The sequence below is a fragment of the Danio rerio genome, chromosome 15 (assembly GCF_052040795.2).
Source record: "Danio rerio strain M-AB ecotype USA chromosome 15, GRCz13ab, whole genome shotgun sequence".
Classification (NCBI taxonomy): domain Eukaryota; kingdom Metazoa; phylum Chordata; class Actinopteri; order Cypriniformes; family Danionidae; genus Danio; species Danio rerio.
Genome location: NC_141035.1, coordinates 46,680,644 through 46,702,500, shown reverse-complemented (window position 1 = coordinate 46,702,500; position 21,857 = coordinate 46,680,644). Strand labels below are relative to the sequence as shown.

Genomic DNA, 21,857 nt, shown 5'->3' with positions numbered 1-21,857 from the left:
CACAGTCCAGAGGTAAAACTGCAGAATCGGCTAAACTGAAGATCAGTCCGCCCCGAACACGAGCCACCGCCTCCAGTCTGCGGAATCGAGGGTCGTAGAAACGCTCCACGATCTCATAAGTCTCGTAAACGCTGTGATACACCGGATAACTGCTGTAGCGCTCTGTTTTCTAGAAAATAGGCATTGAAAAAAGCTTGAAACTTTTATCTTAATCTGTTTAATAAACTTTTATATAACAATAAGAATAGAAGACAATACAATTCTGCACACAATCCAACTGGCGGCACGGTGGCTCAGTAGTTAGCACTGTCGCCTCACAGCAAGAAGTTTGCTAATTCAAGTCCCGGCTGGATCAGTTGGCATATCTGTGTGGAGTTTGCATGTTCTTTCGGTGTTGGCGTGGTTTTCCTCCGGGTGCTCCTGTTTCCCCCACAGTCCAAACACATGCGCTGAAGGTGAACTGATTAACTAAATTTGCCGTAGTGTATTACTGGTGTGTGAATGTGAGTGTGTATGATATGCGCTTCCAATTAGTGGTTAAAAATAATAATTGTTGTTTTTACCTCAATTCTCTCTTATTAAACAGTATTTAATCTCTCTCTTAATAACAACATTTGAAGACGTCTTATCCCATGAGCATACCGCTTCTTTTTGTGCATAATATTGTTTAATCTAATTAAAATGTTTTAAATCAAATCTATTATACAAAGGTGAGGTTGGCAAACAATTGGGCGAGATTATGATCCTATATGAGACTGTTATTATTGTGTATTCATTTTTAAATGATTTTTTGATCAAGCATTGTCCTTTTGGTTGCACCTTTTGGACTTGGACTCCAAACAGGCCCGGATTGGCTAATCGGGAGAACCGGGAGAATTCCCGGTGGGCCGGTCCATTTTTTTGGCTGCGAGGGTCGGTGTCTCTAGCTGCTTGCACTCTCAGCAGTTGCACTTTTTTATTTATTTACTTATTTATTTATTTGACCATAGCCTCGCTCTTTTTATTCATTATTTTGCAGCAGCTCCAATTTTTTTTATTTATTTTCTCACAGCCTCAGGAGCAAAATGCATCCTGGAGGTTAATGATGATGTAACTGTCACTCGACTCCAAACAGCGGCACCTAAGTGAATATAAGAATCAGAATAATTAATACTAATGAATACTAAACTAGTGTAAATTTGGCAGCAGTACTGTGTCTGTTTGACATGTCATCTGATCAATTCCACAATCAGGTCCAAAAGTAAAAAAAAAAGTTGAGGAGAGATTGTTAATTCTGTTTAAAAGCCAGGTGAGCAACATGTTTCTAAAGCTAAAGCCATCTTTTTCCATTATGTAGTTAACAACGAAAGATATATTACGTGACCTCGCGTTGTTTCCATGTCACTTCTTGCGTTTGTTTGGTTGTGAGACGTAGTTTGGACAAAGTTGTCTGTGAATCTTCCTATTTTAAAGTCATGCAGTGTGAACTCTCTTGTCGCCATCCTACTGTGTAAACACAGCACCGACAGAACGCTAACCCAGATAGTCATGCAGTGTGAAAACATCTGTGACATGACTACTTTGAAAATCATGCAGTCTGATTTCAGCATTACTGTGAAACAAGACTCGGGCCAAGAGTGTGTGTGAATGAGGTGTCTTTATAGTTCTAGTAATCAGTCCATTGCAGCTGTGTGAGTGTGTGTAATCAGGAGGAATCAAGAAGTGGTGTGTGTGTAAGATGCATGATGGGACTTGTAGTTCATTAAAGTGGCACATGCATGGAGGATCATCACAACGGCTTATTGTTTTGCTATGGAAACAAAGTCTTGCTCATCTTTTGATAACTGGCAGTGAGATGTTATGAGCTTCGTTGATTTGAAAAACATTCGGTACACAATAAAGGGCAAATATTAGATTTTTTTATTTGTTTTTATTATTTATTTGTATATATTTTTTCTGATTTTGTGAACCTAATTAGGTTGGTTTCATAAATATGGCTTCATCTTTTCTCTTAAACTCTTTTTTATTCTGTTTGTAATTTTACATGCTCTATAATTACATATCGAGGGGGACGCTTTCATCTGTTTGTTTTGTATAATTTAGGGTTGAATAGTGTGCAGAAAATGTTCTTTCAATTATCTTCGATCTTTATACTTTTATTATTATAAAAGTTTGATAAACATATTAAGTTTTATGAAGTGTCCAATACTAAACACTAAAGCATCACAAATAAACACACTTACCCGGTTTTTGGTGTATCTCGCCCTCCCAGACGTAATTCCTAACCTGATAAAATATGCCTCAAAATCACTCCCAGATCCCAGTTTACTGATCCTGCAGAGAGACCACAAATATCAACAGATTAACTTACGTCATGTTTTTAAAACCAATCGGCTTCTTCATGATGATTATGGTCATGAATGTGCAGTATTTTGTACCATGGCTTGTCTTTTTCTGGCCAGTTGTCTCGTTTGTGCCAGCTCTCGTATAAACTCATGCCCTCCTCTCCTTCCTCTGGGCTCGAAACCTCCACAAACACAAGATCCACATCACTTACAAATAGACAGAAACAGTAGATAGGCAGACAAATGGAAACAATGGTGGATGGATGGTTAGACGGATTGAAAAAATGGATAAATGAACAAATAGAATGAGAGATGGATTGATAGGCAAATGAATGGACAATAGATTGGTGAATAGATGGATGGGCTGAACGACCAACGGGTGGACGAACAGATGGAAAGATGCATAGATGGATGGACAGATAGATAAAAGGGCTGACAGATAGATGGATGGGCCGACGAATCAAAGAACCAATGAATGGATGGAATGACAGATGGGTGGATGGATAGATGAATGGATGGGTGGATGGAAGGACTGACAGACGGATGGACAGACAAAGATGGACAGATGGTTGGAAGGACCAATGGGTGGACAGACAGATGGAGAGATGAACGCATGGATGGATGGATGGATGGAAGGACTGACAGACAAAGTGGATTAATGGATGGTTGGAAGGACCGATGGATGGATGGACAGGCTGATAGAAAGCAAGATGAATGGATAGATGGACTGACAGATGGATGGAAGGCAAGATGGAAAGACAGATGGATGGTTGGAAGGACTGACAGATGGATAGATAGACCAATGGAGGGATTAATGGATGGTTGGAAGGACCGATGGATGGACGCAAAGGCTGATAGATGGCGAGATGAATGGATAGATGGACTGACAGACCAATGGATGGAAAGATGGACAGACGGATGGATGGTTAAAAGGACTGACAGACGGTTGGATGGACCAATGGAGGGATTAATGGATGGTTGAAAGGACCGATGGATGGACGGAAAGGCTGATAGATGGCGAGAAGAATGGATAGATGAACTGACAGATAGATGGATGGCAAGATGGACAGACGGATGGATGGTTGGAAGGACCGATGGGTGGAGAGATGAATTTATGAATGAACAAATGAATAGAAGGACTGACAGATGAATGGATGGCTTGATGGAGGGATTGATCGATGAAAGAACCGACTGATGGATGGATGAATGAATGTATGGTTGGAAGGAGCGATGGATGGACAGACAGATGGAGAGATGAATGCATGGATGGATGGAAGGACTGACAGATGGATAGATGGACCGATGGAGGGATTGATGGATGGAAGAACCGACGGACGAATGGATGGATGAATGGATGGTCGGAAGGACCGATGGATGGACAGACTGATAGACGGAGAGATAAATGTATGGATGGACAGATGGATGGAAAAATGGACAGAAGGATGGATGGAAGAACCAACTGATGGATGGATGGATGAATGGTTGGAAGGACTGATGGGTGGATAGACAGATGCAGAGATGAATGCATGGATGAATGAATGGAAGGACTGACAGATGGATGGATGGACCGACAGAGGGATGGATGGTTGGAAGGACCGATAGATGGACAGACAGACAGACAGATAGATGGAGTGATGAATGCATGGATGGACGGATGGAAGGACTGACAGATGGATAGATGGACCAATGGAGGGATTGATGGATGGAAGAACTGACGGATGGATGGATGAATGGATGGTTGGAAGGACAGATGGATGGACAGACTGATAGACGGAGAGATAAATGTATGGATGGACTGACAGATGGATGGAAAAATGGACAGAAGGATGGATAGAGGAACCAACGGATGGATGGATGCTTGGAAGGACTGATGGGTGGACAGACAGATGCAGAGATGAATGCATGGATGAACAGATGGAAGGACTGACAGATGGATGGATGGACCGACAGAGGGATTGATGGATGGATGGTTGGAAGGACCGATAGATGGACGAACAGACAGATAGACGGAGAGATGAATGGACTGACAGATGGAAAGATGGACAGACGGATGGATGGTTGAAAGGACTAATGGGTGGACAGACAGACAGATAGATGGAGAGATGAATGGATAGTGACAGACTGATGGATGGACAAGAATATGGATGGAAGAACTGACGGATGTATGGATGGATGGTTGGAAGGACCGATGGGTGAACAGATAGACGGAGAGATAAATGAGTGGATTGCTAAACGGATGGACAGACAAATAAATGGACAAATGGATAGATAGACTGACGGATAGATGGAATGACACATGGATGTATAGAAGGACAGATGGATAATGGATGGAGGAACAGATAAATAGACTAAAAAAAGATGAATAAATAAATGAACAAATGAATGGAATAGATGGACAGATAAATAGACCAACTGACAAACGGTCAGATGGATGGACGAACCAATGGATGGATGGACAGACGAATGGACTGACAGATGGATGAAGGAATGGATGAATCACTGGAATAAATGGACGTATAGATTGGTCAACAGTTGATGAATTGAGAGATCAATGGGACAGATGAATGATGGAGGAATGGATAAATAGACTGAATAACAGATGAATGAATGAAATAGATGGACGATGGATAGACTGGTAAGATGGATGGAGAGTTGGATAGACAAATGATAGATGGGTAGGCTGACTGATAATAAGATGGATAGATAGATGAATAGATGTAGAGGACAATGGATGGATAGGTACACAGACAGAAAAGATGGATGGATGAATGGCTAAGAACATGGATGGATAGATGGATTTACAGATGATGGAGGGATGTCAGATGGATAGATGAATATGGTAAGCAGGCTCATAATTGAAAGAAAGACGGATGAATTTTACTGAATGTTTCTAAACGCACGTCTCACCTTTTTTGTAATGTCATAAACAAGAGTGTGTAGAGAAGGAGTGCAGTCAACCCTCAGAGTGTACATACCTACACGCACACACACACACACACACACACACACACACACACACACACACTTAATATCTGCAGAGGAGAATATTAACAGATCGCCATATGTATGTGTGTGTTTCTGACCCTCAATAGCAGAGTCTGCATTGATGTAGGCCACCGCTCGCTCCTGCAGGACTCTGGCATTATCCTGCAAACAAGAACAGGCTGAGTTCACCAACCGCACAGATGCATGAAACCATTTGATCATTTATTAATTCGCACCTCTGCCCATTCTGTGGATCCCTGCAGCCCAAACTCTTCTGCATCCCAGCTGGCGAAGATCAGTGTCCTCCTCGGCCTCCAACCTAAAACACACACACATATTCAACACACAATGCATAAAACAAAGCTAAATACTGTCCTGTCGAGCGAGATTGGCAGTAAAATGACCTTTTTTCATGAGTTTTCCCGCCGCTCTTACATTCTCGTGCACCACCGCAGCTCCAGACACAGGATCAATCCCTCCGAACACCCACGCATCTCGATGACCACCCAGAATAATGTACCGGTCTGCCCACACACAGACAAAACAGTACAACATACAGCCATGCAGACTTACACAACTTTAAAAAACTACACATTAACTAAAACCACACAATAGTAGGGGTGTGCAATATTTATTGTCATTAATGTAATATGTCAATTACTTTCAAACACGGTCTTGCTTAAATCAATTGTACCACTTGTTGCGTATTTGAGTCCAATGGCGCTTGAGATAAAAACAGCAACATTTTACAAGATTATTGTGTGTTTTCACAGCAAAACACACACATTGAAGCATATAATGCCATCAGTTTTGTGGAAACACACCACAAAACCAGTCATTTTAGTCTGCTATTTAAAAAGTTAATAAATAAAATCTCTCCGCTATGTGATAGTTACATCTTAGACACAATATTGTCTTTTTTAAAATATTTTCCTGTTTTGTGAATGAAAATATTACCTTTTCTTGTACCTTAAAACAGAACCCGGATGTCCTTCCAGCTGCAACCCATCTCTGGGAAACATCCATACACACTCATTCACACTCATACACAATTTAGCCTACCCAATTCACCTGTACCGCATGTCTTTGGACTGTGGGGGAAACCGGAGCACCCGGAGGAAACCCACACGAGCGCAGACAGAACATGCAAACCAAAGCTCGAACCAGCGACCTTCTTGCTATAAGGCGACAGCACTACTTACTGCGCCGCCACACTCTAAACAATGTCAGGTTATTTCAACCCAAATGCTAGGTTAATTTTTTTAATTAAATAATTGGACCAAATATCACTCAGTGTTTGGGTTAGTCCATATTTTACCCACTTTGGGTTTAATAACCCAGCTATTCTTAGTGTATATATTTCTGTCAATATCGCACACCCTTAAGGCTGATTTATACTTCTGCATCAAGTGCACACGCATGCTATGGCACAGCCTGCGTGTGGACGCATAGCCCTCTTAGACTTAGACTTAGAATATCTTTATTGTCCCCGAAGGACAATTAAGTTTACAGCAATAGCCGACAATTGACAGCAACAAGTCACATTTGACAACATAAAATAACAGTAAACAATGCAATAATCACTTAAAGCTTATTTAGTAACCCAACAGCCGTTGGAACAAATGAGTACAAGTATCTATTGGACCTTGCCCGTCTAGAATAAGTGTACCTTCTGCCTGATGGCAGGAGGCAAAACTTTAAATAAAGTGGGTGGTTCTCATCTGCTAAAATGGACATGACCTTCTTTATAACTCTCTCCTCATACACTTGTCCAATACTGTTAAGATTGACCCAGGATCTTTTGAGATTGATAAACAATTTTTGAAAGTCTGTTTTTACTTGTCACCCTCAAATTACCATACCAGCATATTACTGCAAAAGTTTAAAGAGTCTCAATAAAAGAAGAATAAATGTCCTAAGAAGAGGCCTATCCACATTAAATCCCTTCAACTTCCTCAAGTAGTCTTAGATTTGCCTTTTTACAGATAAAATTAGTGTTGGCCTCAAAGTTCAATTTGTCATCCAAAATGGTACCCAGATATTTATACTCACTTACTGTCTTGACAGCGGGACCGTTTATAGTAGTAGTAGTAGCATTAGAAATAGAGTTACGGCGAAAATCAATAAGCATCTCTTTAGTTTTTGAGATATTAAGTTGTAAATATGAGTCTTTGCACCATGCAACAAAGTTGTCCAACACTGGACCATGACCCTCCTCATGATCATGCAAAAGACTAACAATGACAGACCGTCGGCGTCACTGACGCGCACCTCTTAAAAACTGCAACTACCAGTCACAACGACGCATAGCGCAAGCTCTGTGATTGGTTGGCTTGGTAGCGCTGACGAGTGTGGGCGGGATTGAGAGCCGTGCAAGCCCGATAGAGTGATTGTTTACAAGTGTGGAGTCCCGTGAAGGAGCTCCGGATGGAAAGTTTTTTTTTGTTTTTACCTCATGGTTAAAGTTGTTGCACGTCCGCCGGTTCCTGCCTCAAGATGAGCGAGTTTGAACCACTTGTAGATTAAGGAAGCGTTCAGAAAAAACAAAACACCAGTGAAGAAACTCGACACAGAGGAACATAAACTCCTCACTGCCAACTAGCGTATCGGAAATGTTATTGCTGAGCAGCAGAAACAGCGTTCAGAAGTATGAATGCACAGCTACATGCGTTGCATGCGGGTCACGCTGATCACTTGACGCAGAAGTATAAACCAGGCTTTAGACTCTAGAGTAACATCACCTGGCTCGACTGCTCCTCTGATCCAGCCAATCACATTGTAGATACGGGTCACCTGATTGTTAGTGTGGATGTTCATACGCACTTTTCTAAAATGAAGGGAAAAAAAATTAATATTAATAATACACAAACACAGTGCTTTATCATGATTATACAATCCAGTAAATAACCAGTATATACGCTGATATGTTCGATTAAATCAACAGTTGAATTCCTAGGTAGTTCATAAACTGTAAGTTGCTTTAGATAAAAGCATTTCCAAATATGCATACATGTAAATTAACGCTTCATTATGGTATTTATAGTCTGCAGAGACTCCAAACACAAGGCCATTGTGTGAAATTGGCAGACCTCCAGAGTTCATTACTGAAAAACAACAGGGTCACAAATGTGTGTGTGTGTGTGTGGTGGGAACAAATGTGTGTGACTGATGAACACACAGATCTCTCTGTACTGCTGACATCATGCATAAAAACGAGTTGAAGATTAGCAGGAGCGTATGAATGTATGTGTGTGTGTGTGTGTGTGTGTGTGTGTGTGTGTGTACTAGCTGATTATGCAAAGTGTAAAGTTTAAGTTACACTTCATTACAATCAGGATCACAGGTTGTGGGTTAAAGAGCAGTGATGGATTGCGTTTAATGTTCAGCTTGGTGGTAATGTTCAGCCTCTTTCTTAAAAATAAAACCCTCAGACATATAGATAATGTAGCTTTATTGAAATAAACCTGATGTTTGGTGCATGTGAGTGATCCTGAAGAGGATAAATATACAAATTGAGATCTTTTACTTAAGGGGGCTATTGATATTTACCTTTAAATGTTTTTAAAAAATTAAAAACTGCTTTCATTCTAGCCGAAATAAATCAAATAAGACTTTCTCCAGAAGAAAAAATATTATAGGAAATACTGTGAAAAATTCACCGCTCTGTTAAACACCATTCGGGAGATATTTGAAAAAGAAAATAAAATTCACTGGAGGGTTGATAATTTTGACTTTAACTGCACAAATTGTGATTTAATCTACAAATGCAATAAAATAAACGCTACATGTATATTTTGGATGCTTTTCTTTCAGTAGCCTGACAGAATAGATTATACAGCCTAACACAGTGTCCTAACAACATGCGACGTGATAAAAGCTGTATTTTCCATTATAAACTCGTTGTTGTCTTAACATCTGCGGCATCGATACGTGAAGTTTCTATTTTAGAAACGCTTTCTATTTCCATGCTGTCGCAGCAGAACAACACCCTAAACTACTATGACAAAGATCACCTCAGGTACTGATTATGGGCTTTATTTCGTGTTAAATGCTCTCAATGTGCACTGTAAAAAACCCTGGTTGCCTTAAATTTGAATCAAATTAACCTTATGAGTTCATTAAACTTATGATATGTTAAACTGACTTAAAACTTTTAAAATATTAAGTTAGAACATGATTAATTTTGTTTAATAAGTTACAATGAACTAAAAACATATGCTGTCAGGACTAATTGATCATATAATTTTTTACAGTGTAAAGGGCGTCACACACCGGATGCGCTGCGACACGGCGCGCATATGACAGTTGAACCAGATGTGCACATTTGCATGGTATTTAAAACGAAACTAATCACATGGTGCTCTGTGGCGCGGCAGAAATATGAACAGTGTCCTGAGTCGTGGCTGGGCGCCGCCGACTTGCGGCGACGGTGTGTGTACCCTGATAGAAACCCATGTGTAGAATTCTAAAATGCATGGCGCGGCACGTCTCCGAGTGGCACTTCTGGTGTGCGACCTGCTTTAGTTTAAATACTAATACTACTGAAAGCAACAGCAGATAGTTCACCTCAGATCTTGAAAAAATAAAATAAAATGACTCGCAGATGGTTTTAAAATGAAAGTCTGAACTGTGACTCCCAACAGCAGTCACTCATTAGCCGATTAATAATATTTAATATTAATATATTTAATAAAAATTAACAGGTATTAATTAGATTAAAACACTTTACCATTTTAATTGGGAGTGCAGTGGCTGCTGTTTAAGGGCGCACTCACACTATGCTATCCGAACCATGTCCAGGCGTATTTCGCTGTTCGTTTGAGAAGTGTAAGTGCTCTGAATCAGGCTCAGACGCGGTTCACTTGGCTGGCCCTGGCCCAGTGGAAGAGGTCTGCCAGAGCGTGGTTCACTTGGGCTTTGGCGCGGTGTGCTTCTAGAGTGCAAAGCGCGCCTGAGCCCGAAACTGAAGACGAGACGTGCCTTTTAAGGAACTGTATCATAAGGATTTAATAATCATTCTTAATTTTCAATGAAAGCAAACTGTCGTAGATTATTAAAGACGCAAACCCCTCACTGCACGACAGATGCGACTTTAGCAAACCTCCAACTTTAGTGTCAAAATCTGCGCTGATCTGTTAGGTGAAGTATTTGACTGTCACTGCATATCAAACAACTAAAATTATATAACTCAAGAAATCTCCACTGAGCTGAGCGAGAGCGCTTCTGTTAAACTGAACAGCACATCGTGGATGACGTAAGCGTGCTTTAGCTCGGATGCAATGTGAGTTCAGGCTGTTGGGGCAAAGGGGAGTGGGGACAAGCGTGCTTCGACATGGTTTAAGGCAACTGTACATAGTGCAATTACGCCGTAAATGTTTCTGTCATGTCACGTTGCGTTTGGTGCAGAGAGACAAATTGCTGGAATCGTCGTGTGTTGTTAGGACACAGCGTAAAACTGACCAGTGCATGAACAAACTAAAGGTTTTACTGTATATATAGGTGTATATTAAGTCATACTTCTGACGGAAACCATCTGTGAATCCCGGTCCGATTCTGTACGAGACATTAAGCGCACCTTTCCAGCTGTCTGGAGGAGCAGGTCCTCCCATATTCCTGGAGGAAGAGACTTTCAGTTCATTTCAGATAAACTAAGACACAAAATGCAGTTGTAAATCAATAAAACAAGCATGCCATCCGCTTATAAAATAAAATAATAAATAAATAAAACACTATTCCTCATTCAATATGATTATGAATTTATTCTTATGAACATTTCAATAAAATTAAAATATTAAATGTAAAATATTAAAATATGTTATATTTAAAATATTAAATGTATTAATATTAAATTTTAATAAAGCAACAAAAAGAGCATGTAATAGGCTTTAAACTTTACCTCATTTAATATGATATTAAATAATACTAACTAATATTATTAAGTTATTATTCATTCATTCATTCATTTTCTTTTCGGCTTAGTCCCTTTGTTAATCCGGGGTCGCCACAGTGGAATGAACCGCCAACTTATCCAGCACGTTTTACGCAGCGGATGCCCTTCCAGCCGCAACCCATCACTCGGAAATATTCATTCACACTCATACACTACAGACAATTTAGCCTACCCAATTCACCTGTACCGCATGTCTTTAGACTGTGGGGGAAACCGGAACACCCGGAGGAAACAGGGAGAACATGCAAACTCCACACAGAAACAACAACTGACCCAGCCGAGGCTCGAACCAGCGACCTTCTTGTTATTAAGTTATCAATTATTATGAATTATTGGTATTATCATTCGTTTTTAAGTGAATCAAACAAGCATATGATCAGCTTAGGGTTTTAAAAAGGCTAACACTTTCCTTCCAGTTAATATGACTAGGGCCAGACAGAATCTGCAGAACATTTTTGCTAGTTCTGCAGAGAATATTAAAAAATCTGCGGATTTATGCGACATTATTTTGGGAGTATCGAAACTAAAAACTTAATATATGAAATAAAAAATAATACCTTTTTAACTTGTATTTAATGTTCACAATGCAAATCCAATTAGATTATTTGGTAAACAAAGCAAGTCTCTTATATAATATCTCTACTAAAAGACAGAAAATATTACTGTACAAACTGTATTGTAAATTAATCATATCAACATTTTAATATTACAATTATTATATCATTAGTGAAATAATATTAGTGAAATGTATTTAAAAACTGAGCAAATTAAAATTCACACACATTTACACAAGTAAATAAATAGACTCGATGGGCTACAAATCTGCAGATATTGTGTGGGCCTAAATATGACTAATAAATATATGAAAATTTAATGATAATTATTAAATCGTTTTTGTTGCTGTCATTAGTATTATCCTACATATTTGATTATATTAAAAAATATGCAATCAGTCTAGGAAAAAGAAAATATTCAATAGGATGATAAAACTGGATTTTTGTTTTGCTTGAAGTATTAAATATATAAATATTTATATGTTATTTATTTATAAAAAAAAGATAGAGGGAGTGTTTTTTTAGAGAGAGAGAGAGAAGAATGTTACTACAGTTGGTTTGTCAAGCCCACTCACCTGTGTGAGGCACTCTTCATAAGTATGGTTTATTTATAAACTAATTTCGAGAGGATCACATGCTTATGATGAACATGGCTGCACCTCATCAGCTCTGTAATCTGCTCTATTAGATGATTACAGAAGTATTATAAATAACCAGAGTTTTTCACTCCAGTTATCTTCGTCTTGAAGTTCCCCCCCCTTCCACCTCTACCCTCCACCCTATTCTGATAGGGCAACACGGTGGCCCAGTGGCTAGCACTGTTGCCTCAAAGCAAGAATACAGCCGGTCCGACCTCCTATTGGGCTGGTCGGTGTTTCTGTGCGGAGTTTCTATGTTCTCCCCGTGTTTGTGTGGGTTTCCCCCGGGTTCCCCGGTTTTCTCCCACTGTCCAAAAACTCACACCATAGCCAATCGACTAAACCAAATATAACCAAAGTTTACACTTCTCACACGGCAACAGCAGGGGAGTTGTCGAGACCAACCTGAGCTTGAACTCCCCTCTCGACCTTCTAACGGGAGGGAACCCCGGGCTCGAGGATATTACGAGCTCAGGGCTCTCTTCCGGGACAGCATGCCAAATACGCAAGTGTGAACTCTTGAAATTAAATGTTATTTTTTTTTACTAATAGTAATACTAATACTTTTGTCTTCTCTAAGGGAGTGTGTTGTACTCACTGCAGCAGATGAACTGCATCATGAAATCCGATGGGATGCACGGGAATTTTGGGAAGCCCCACTGCATCCTCCAGACTGGACCTGTATGTGTATTCTGGACATTGAGGAAACACACTGGTCAACATTGATCATTGACGCAGAATCTCTCTCTCCCACACACACACACACACACACACACACACACACACCTTTAGCAGGGTATCCTGGTGTGAGAGGGTCTCCGGCTCCATTCAGATTCAGCACGTTCCCCCTCTGAGCGCCTCCACCGGGCAGATTCCAGCCTTTAGGGTATGGCTCTACATCCTCCGCCCAGTAATCCGCAGGGTCCGAGAACAGTATGATCCCTTTAGCGCCCGCTAGCACCGCATTCTTCACCTGAAAAGGACAGTTTACCCAAAAATTTTACCAAAGTTATCTATCGACATTATTGTAACTGAAATTACACTGCACGGTCTAGGTAAAATACAATTATTTGACATCTTAAAGGGGACCTATTACGCAAAATAATTGCGAAAAATCTTTATAAGGGGGTTTACACAGTTGTGTGGCAGCAGAGTGTGACTATAAGCAGCTCCTTATAGTAAAAATGCATTAATTGTATTTTTTTATAATCACACTTGATAAAAAGAGTCTGCAGAAACACTTTGATTGACATTCTCCCTTTGTACGTGTCATCAGAGGGGGAAAGCCCCGCCCACAAGTGACCATCTCTCCCTCATTAGCATAAACAGCCCTGAGTTAGAAGCAGCTGCACGCCATTAGAGTTTTGAATCTGCCACTTTGCTGATGTATAGGCATCTGTAGCTCCACCCTCTTTTAAAAAAGCACAATCTCATTTGCATTTAAAGCAACAGTCACCAAAATGGCACCATTAGCCTAAAAGGGTCAGATTCAAAGAGTTCTAAAACATTATCTGTGTGATATTTTGAGCTGAAAGTTCACCTAACACTCTGGGGACATCAGAGACTTATTTTACATGTTGTAAAAACATAATAGTATGGATGTTAATAACTTTGTTTTCATCCGTGCCAGGACTTATTAATAGTAAATATGCTTTATTCGTAAATGTAAAAATTCCAGTTTTGCGCATAACTCCAATTTGCATCTGGAAACACACTGACTGCTTCCATCATTCTCCTAACTGTCAACATAGGGATGTGAAAATAAGCCATATGCCCACCATAATAAGGGATACCCCCCTAAAAAAAATCCCCAAATTAATAACTATGTTCATTTGGACATTTGGAGCTGTTTTATTGTAAATAAACAGTTAAGTGGTCAGTAAAATGTTTTATTATTATTATTTACAAAAGAAAAAATAAATAGTGTACATTAGCAGCAAATGCATTAGCAAACAGTTCAGCTTATTAAAATTAGCTATTATAAAAAAATAGAATCAAGTTATGAAATCCTATCAGCCGTTTCTTCACTGTATAACTTACACATTCTGATTAAAGAGCAACGAATGAATCTCTTATTTATTTAATTTTTTTTGTTCGATTACATTAAATAACAGGTGTCAATTTAAAAATGCACACATCTAACGTTATAATGAAAGCATTCAATTGTTTTCCTAACTTTTTATGCTCATTTAGGACGAAATTATTCAATTCAATTCAGCTTTATTTGTATAGCGCTTTTACAATGTAGATTGTGTCAAAGCAGCTTCACATAAATGGTCATAGTAACTGGAAAAGTGTAGTTCAGTTTTTAGTGTTTAAGTTCAGTTCAGGTTAGCTCAGTTCAGTGTAATTTAAAATCATTACTGAGAGTTCAAACACTGAAGAGCAAATTCATCTATGCATAGCTCTAACAATCCTGAACCATGCGAGCCAGTGGCGACAGCGGAGAGGGAAAAAAAACTTCAGCTGATAGGAGAGTGAAGAAAAAAAACCTTGAGAGAACCAGACTCAGTTGGGCACGACCATTTTAATTTCTCCGCTGGCCAAAAGTCTTGTGCAGAGCTGCAGTCACTGCAAGGGAGGCTGGAAGCAGGCCTCAGCAAAGACTCGTCTGTCCCTGGAGCGTCGCTGGGGGACTAGGGAATTAGTTGTGTTTGAAAAAAAAAAACACCAAGATCGACATCTTTAGGTGTTATTATTATTAATTATTTGTATATGTCTGTTTAACCACACACCCAAAACCCAGATTTTTGCTCCGCTTCAAATTGTGTGTACAGAATCCGTTTGGAAAACAGTGTCTATTTATCACTATGCAGCACGTCTGCTGACAGTCATGCAGCGCTATATGACTGCTCTGAGGATTACATATGAAGGGGAGACGGCACCTGTAATGAAAAGGAAAGGGAATCTCTCCATTTTTATATTTATTTCAAAATGTTTTCTCGCCTAAACAAAGCAAAAGCACAGAACAGACTCACATTTAAGAGCAAGGGGCGGCACCTGGTGGTTTGGCAATATGGGTTGCGTAAAGGAATTTCTGGCTCTTTAATGTTTATTTGCTACCCTTCAGAGAAAGACTGAAAATACGGGAGAAATACGGGAAAATACCTTTTAGGGGATGATCGCGGGATAGAACTGTAAAATACGGGAGAATCCTGGGAAAAACAAGCAGCAACCTCCCGCTCTCTCTCAGGAAGCCAATACGGAATAACTAAAACTGCAATTCATCCGAAATTCCGCTAGTCCTGGCCGCTCCTGGCTCCAAAACAGAGCAAATATCAATTGAGCCCACTGTTAGAATGGCCAACTTTACAGCAGAAAAAAAGTGTTTACAGCCTGCTACAAAGAACGATTTAGGTTAATACAGCTAATATTACCCTTCATGACAACTGTGAGGTGGTGAATTTTTTAATAACTCATCCGTTTCCTTTATATTAAGTTAGCATAATTAAGGGTGTGGCCACTTGAGTAACAGCTAGGTCTTGTTGGTCGCCGTCACGTCACCTCAGCTGAATCCTGCAGATTAGCCACTGAACTCGGCATATTTATCGTATTTCTGTGTTGTTTTATGTGGCTTTACACAGTCAAATGCCTTTTGGACTTGTTTCCTACAATTATTAGATGGCATGGCATGCTGAGTGCACTTAATTGTGCTCACAAACCATTCACGTGGCCTCCGTTTCCCATGTGAGTAAAGTTATATACTTATATACCATCTCCATACATGTATTTGTTTTATTTAAGATCATTTATCATTTATATTTATATTTAGAGCTGTAATGCACTCCAGAATCTGACGGATTGATTAGCTGTAGGCTCTAGATCAGTCATCTGAAGCGTTGTCATACAGTGTTATGCTGGATTTCATCAATAGTCTTACATTAACTAACACAGACTATATCTGAAGTGTTTGGAAGTATTCGTGTTTTCCTCCTGTTGAAAAACCTCATAAGAACAATGTTTAGTGGCTCAATGTATTACAGCAGTGTTTTTAAAAGTCTAAACACTTTATTGATATAGTGTACAGCCAAGCACAAGTGGTCAGAATACAACCGAGTCACAGGTGATAAAGTATTAAGCGTTCTCCCAAAGTAAAGTGTGTCTGAACCAGGTCCAAGCTAAATGCTAGCAGGTGTCTGTAGCTCCGCTCACTCTCCGCCTCTTTGCCCTTGTTTGGTATCCCGCCGTGGGCGTGATGACGCGCGAACAAAATGGCGACGGTTGGCCGCGCCTACTTGTGGCTTCTTTTGCGCTCTTTAGAAACCTATGGGTGACGTCACGGATACTACGTCCATATATTTTACAGTCTATGAGGAAAAACGGGAGGGTTGACAGGTATGATCATTCTTCAGAATATATATTATAATTTATAATATCTATATTATTATAATATAGAATATATAAAAATATATATTGTACATTTTTGGGTGAACTATTTTGGTGAGCCGCCAATACCACTACAACTAAACTTTACCTTATTCCCCCGGAAGATTTTGCCGTATCTGGCGATGAGGATTTTTCCTGTACAGTTTATTCCCAGCTCACGCTCCAGCTTAAAGAAATCCTCTGTCCGTCCATAATTCACATACACCAGCTCATCCTACAGATCACAAGCAAACATTTTGTGCATGCAAATCCAGTTTATTTAATGTTACAATACCAGAAGATTAAAACATAAAATCTAGGCTGCATTTATAATCATTAATGCATAATCATTACAGAACAGGTAAGTGACTTTCTAAGTCGCCCTCTTTCTTTTGAATGTTGTACTGCTGTGTTTATACTATAGTAATTGTAGTGTGCTGAGTGAGATGGGACCCATCTTAAAGTCTTAAAACCGGAGATGGCCATCTGTTTCTAATGAGTCTCCTGTTTTCGCTACTGCAGAAGACTTCAGTAAACAGAAAGAAAGAAGAAATGCCCGCATGTGATAAGGAAAAACGCTAAACACAAACACAACAGTAATCTGCTAGTGTTTGCGTTGCTTTGGCTTTTTCTGGATTAATTATTGTGATCTCCCGATTGCAACAGAGTAATACTGGGAAATCTTTGTAGACTGATGGCATTTCATGCCGTTCAGCCTTATAATCTTAAAATGTTAGCAAAATCCCCTGTTTTGTCATAACTTTAGACCAGGGGTCACCAACATGGTGCACCAGGTAGCCCGCGAGGATCACATGTGTTGCCCGCAGGCCTGTTCTAAAAACTAGCTCACCATAGCGCCACTTACCAGTAAGCTTCATCTAATATAGAAGTAATCATTTAAAAATGTAAATATTTGCAGTGAAGTGTTGCACATTGATACATTAAATACAGGGTATTTCCTACCCTGTTAAATCATTGTTGATAACTTTTGTGAGAATCATGATCAGTGTCTTCATATGGATGAATATTATTAATTATTACCAAAAACAAAGTATAATTAAAAGTAAATTGAGCAAATTTGTTATTTGAGAAGTGTTTATCAAACTGGTAGCCCTCCACATTAATCGTTACCCAAGAAGTAGCTCTCAGTTTCATAAAGGTTGGTGACTCCTGCTTTAGACATTACGCTAGAGAATCATTCAAATGCTAGAAAGTAGTTCCTCATATAAAAGGGTTTTGAGACTCTCTGTGTTTGATTTTCTATTTTATACACACAATTATCCCATTGAACTGTACAAATGCAATATCACATGAGTAGCAGTGCGATGTGGCTGTATATCGTTACTGGTGGGATACTAAGGATGCCTCCTACCACTGCCGATATACATCGTACTGCTACTCATGTGATATTGCTATATATATATATATATATATATATATATATATATATATATATATATATATATATATATATATATATATAATATATACACATGATGCTTCACATTGTAAAAACTGCAATCCTTTTTATTTAATTTGATTACATAACATATAGAAAGTTGAAATTGTAAATGTCGAAACTGCAACGTTTGATTAATTTAATTTGCCTCCTTGCCAAATAAAACTATTCATTTATATTAAAAAGTTATTGTGAATGAGATACACATGAATCAATTACTAACATTCACTCAGAAAATCAAGTCTATCAGTTTTATTTCTATGTTGAATGGTAAAGCATGTGTCAGTGTTAGTTTACACGTGTTTCTTCACCTCTGGTTGTCCTTTAGCAGAGAATGCGCTGTACGGAGGGACAATATCAGCCACGTCCTCATAACCTTCTGGAACCGGCTCAGCTAGAGAGGTTTTAAAGATCTGAAAGAGAGAAACAGACAGATAGACTTCTATTATGGACTATATTCACTAGAAAACATCAACGGACACACATTAATGGATTTTAACCTGTCACCATGGCATCAAAGCTGGAGTCGCTACTCACAGCCGTAATAGTGATGAGATAACGGTCCTTAAAACACACAGACACACCACAAAATCTTCCTGATGCCATGAATAAAAGGAGGGTGTAATAAAGGTTCTTTGTGTGGGAAGAAGGAGGCGGAGAACCGACGCAGCACCCGCGAGACCTATATGAGACGGGCCGAGAGAAAAGGAGATGAAAAAAAAGGAGGAAAGACAGAGTAGACCAAGAAAGGAGAGAGAGGAAAAAGAAAAAAAAAAATTGGGGTTCGGTTCTCCAGACACTGGCATCCGGCGGCGGTTCTCCTGGCTGGCTGGCGGCATTTCTGGTCTCCTGCTCTGCTCCCGCTTCGGTGGACGGATGCAGGCTCTGGCATCATGGCGGATTGCGGCGACTCCCCCGGGTTCTGTGGGATGGCTCCCTTCAGCACTTTCCCTTCTGGTGGTGAGGCCGCGTCCCCTGCTCCTCCCCATGCTGGGAGACGGCAGCAGGCAGATACTTTCCTCGCCAGCCTCAGGCCGCCCCGGCACTCTGGGCAGACGAACGGATTTCTCCCCTACTCGGGTTAACTCCCAAACACTCGCCCCCTCTCTCAGCGGCGAGGGCATCTGGACAACGCGTCCCTCCTTCTCCCGGGTTTCGGCACCAATGTAATAAAGGTTCTTTGTGTGGGAAGAAGGAGGCGGAGAACCGACGCAGTTTTAAAATATTTATTAATAACCGTGACGGCAGCTCCTCACGTCCTCCTGTTTTGAGTGTTTTACTACGGTAAGTTTGCATTTAGTTTGAGCAAACTCTTGAGTTTTTGGGCTCAAGAAGGTGGATTGGTTTTTTGTTGGGATTTGTTGCCAATGGTAACTTGCGCTACACAGCTAACTTTCTCCAAAGTAGGTTTTATTCTGGGTAAAAGATTAAATGGATCAATCAGCTGTGAGTAAAGTGACAATGTTCATACATTTTTGAGGCAAAATTGTCTTTTGTTACCAATAATTTCTTTATATTAAATTATATATATATATATATATATATATATATATATATATATATATATATATATATATATATATATACAGTTGAAGTCAGAATTATTAGCCTCCCCTGTGAATTATTTTCTTCTTCAAATATTTACCAAATGATGTTTAACAGAGCAAGGAACTTTTCACAGTATGTCTGATAATATTTTTTTTTCTGGAGAAAGTCTTATTTGTTTTATTTTGGTTAGAATAAAAGCAGTTTTTAATTTTTCGAGCAGCATTTTAAGGCCAAAATGATTAGCCTCTTTAAAGCTATATTTCTTCCGATAGTCTACAGAACAAACCATCGATATACAATAACTTGCCTAATTATCCTAACCTGCCTAGTTAACCTAATTAACCCACTTAAGCCTTTAAATGTCACTTTAAGCTGAGTACTAGTATGTTGAAAAATATCTAGTCAAATATTATTTACATCATCACGGCAAAGATAAAATAAATCAGTTATTAGAAATGAGTTATCAAAACTATTATGTTGATAAAATCTTCTCTCCGTTAAACAGAAATTGTAGGAAAAATAAACGGAAGCTAATAATTCACGGGGGCTAATAACTCTGACTTCAACTGTATATATCTTTAAATGTTATATACTCAAATAGTTTTGAATTGTCAATTAATATTAGTAATTGCTTTAAAGTTTGTCTGGAGTTTGTCATGATTATTATTATTAATAGGATAATTAATATAATAGGATTATTATTCCTATTAATATTATAATTATCAGTATATTCTGTTTGATTTTTGTTAAAATGGCCAGATTCTGAGGTTGAATGTGCTGGCCAGTTTGTTATTTGCCTATAGCATTCAGTTTTTAATTATTTATTTATTTTAGGGGTTTCACCTTTATTGTAAGGACAGTGGAGGTTTACAGACAGGAAAGTGTGGGCAGCAGAGATAGGGAAAGGATCAGCAAGGGACATCGAGCCAGGAATCAAACTCAGGTCTCCGCAAGCACCTCTGTGCTATGTGTCAACGCACTAACCATATTCTCAGAAATAAAGGTACGCAAGCTGTCACTGGGTATCTCAAAGGTACATATTAGCAGGGGCGCCGCTGGCCGCCACGGACCCTTTGACAAGTAATCGTGAATGAAAGTGTGTGGGGTTGAGGGTAGGAGGGAGTGGGGTTGGGGGACTCGGGGTGATTGCGGATGAAAGGTAAGACCAGGGGCTGGGTTGGGGGGGGTTTATCGTCTTAACTTTCCCCCCCTTGAGGCGCCCTGCATATTAGTACCTAAAATTTACTTAAGTGTTCCTCTTAAAATTTGTAGTTACTAATTTATACTTTTGAGGTACCAATATGGACCCTTCAAGAATAAATATGTTCTTGCACTAGGCTATTGGTGCCGGCTTTAAATTAATCTTAATTTAAAGTAAGTTTAAAAAGTGTTCAAAGTTCAAGTTAAAAGCTTTTTTAAGTAAAGTTTATTTATAAACTAATTTCGAGAGGAGCATATGCTTATGATTGATAGCACCTGGTCCTCGTTAGCTAACACTGATGTACCAATCAGACGACTCCTTAACCTCTATAAATCACCAGAGTATCTTACTTCAGCCATCTTCGTCTTGAAGAACCCCCCCCTTCCACCCCTACTCCTCCCCTTTCCTTGTCAGAGCAGCACGGAGGCCTAGTGGTTAGCACCACGGCCGCACAGCAAGAATGTCACCAGCTCGGAAACTTCCTGGCCAGGTCAGCGTTTTGCATGTTCTCATCATGTTTGCGTGGGTTTTCACCGGGCTCTCCGGTTTCCTCCCACAGACCAAAAACATATAACATAAGTAAATTGACAAATCTAAATTGACAGCATAGACACTTCATAGCATTTTAATCTACTTCCAACATTATCAAGCAGGGGAGTTCTCGAGACCTACCTGAACTCGGACTCCCTGCAATGGGAGGGAGCCCCGGGCTCGAGGATCTCACAAGTTCAGTGCTCTCTCCTGGGACAGAATGCTAAACAAGCTCCATAATTAATCATCAGCTTAGGGCAAACTCTTGAAATTGTATTATAATGCTAATCTTCTAACATTAT

At 39.5% G+C, this 21,857-nt stretch overlaps 2 protein-coding genes across 2 annotated transcripts in view; one reads left to right on the top strand and one right to left on the bottom strand.

Annotated features, from left to right (window-relative positions):
* gria4a (glutamate receptor, ionotropic, AMPA 4a) overlaps nucleotides 1–21,857 on the top strand; it is an 877,747-nt gene that overhangs the window by 811,875 nt on the left and 44,015 nt on the right. The gene's annotated exons all lie outside the window — the stretch shown is intronic.
* Nucleotides 1–21,857, bottom strand: part of naalad2 (N-acetylated alpha-linked acidic dipeptidase 2) — a 37,260-nt gene that overhangs the window by 8,042 nt on the left and 7,361 nt on the right. Inside the window, 13 exon segments of the mRNA NM_200277.1 lie at nucleotides 1–169; nucleotides 2,223–2,313; nucleotides 2,418–2,506; nucleotides 5,232–5,299; nucleotides 5,408–5,471; nucleotides 5,546–5,628; nucleotides 5,714–5,833; nucleotides 8,051–8,136; nucleotides 10,827–10,922; nucleotides 13,050–13,143; nucleotides 13,238–13,424; nucleotides 16,926–17,051; nucleotides 18,587–18,688. The exon segment at nucleotides 1–169 is cut by the window's left edge and continues 96 nt beyond it. Coding sequence (NP_956571.1) covers nucleotides 1–169; nucleotides 2,223–2,313; nucleotides 2,418–2,506; nucleotides 5,232–5,299; nucleotides 5,408–5,471; nucleotides 5,546–5,628; nucleotides 5,714–5,833; nucleotides 8,051–8,136; nucleotides 10,827–10,922; nucleotides 13,050–13,143; nucleotides 13,238–13,424; nucleotides 16,926–17,051; nucleotides 18,587–18,688 — 1,375 coding nt within the window.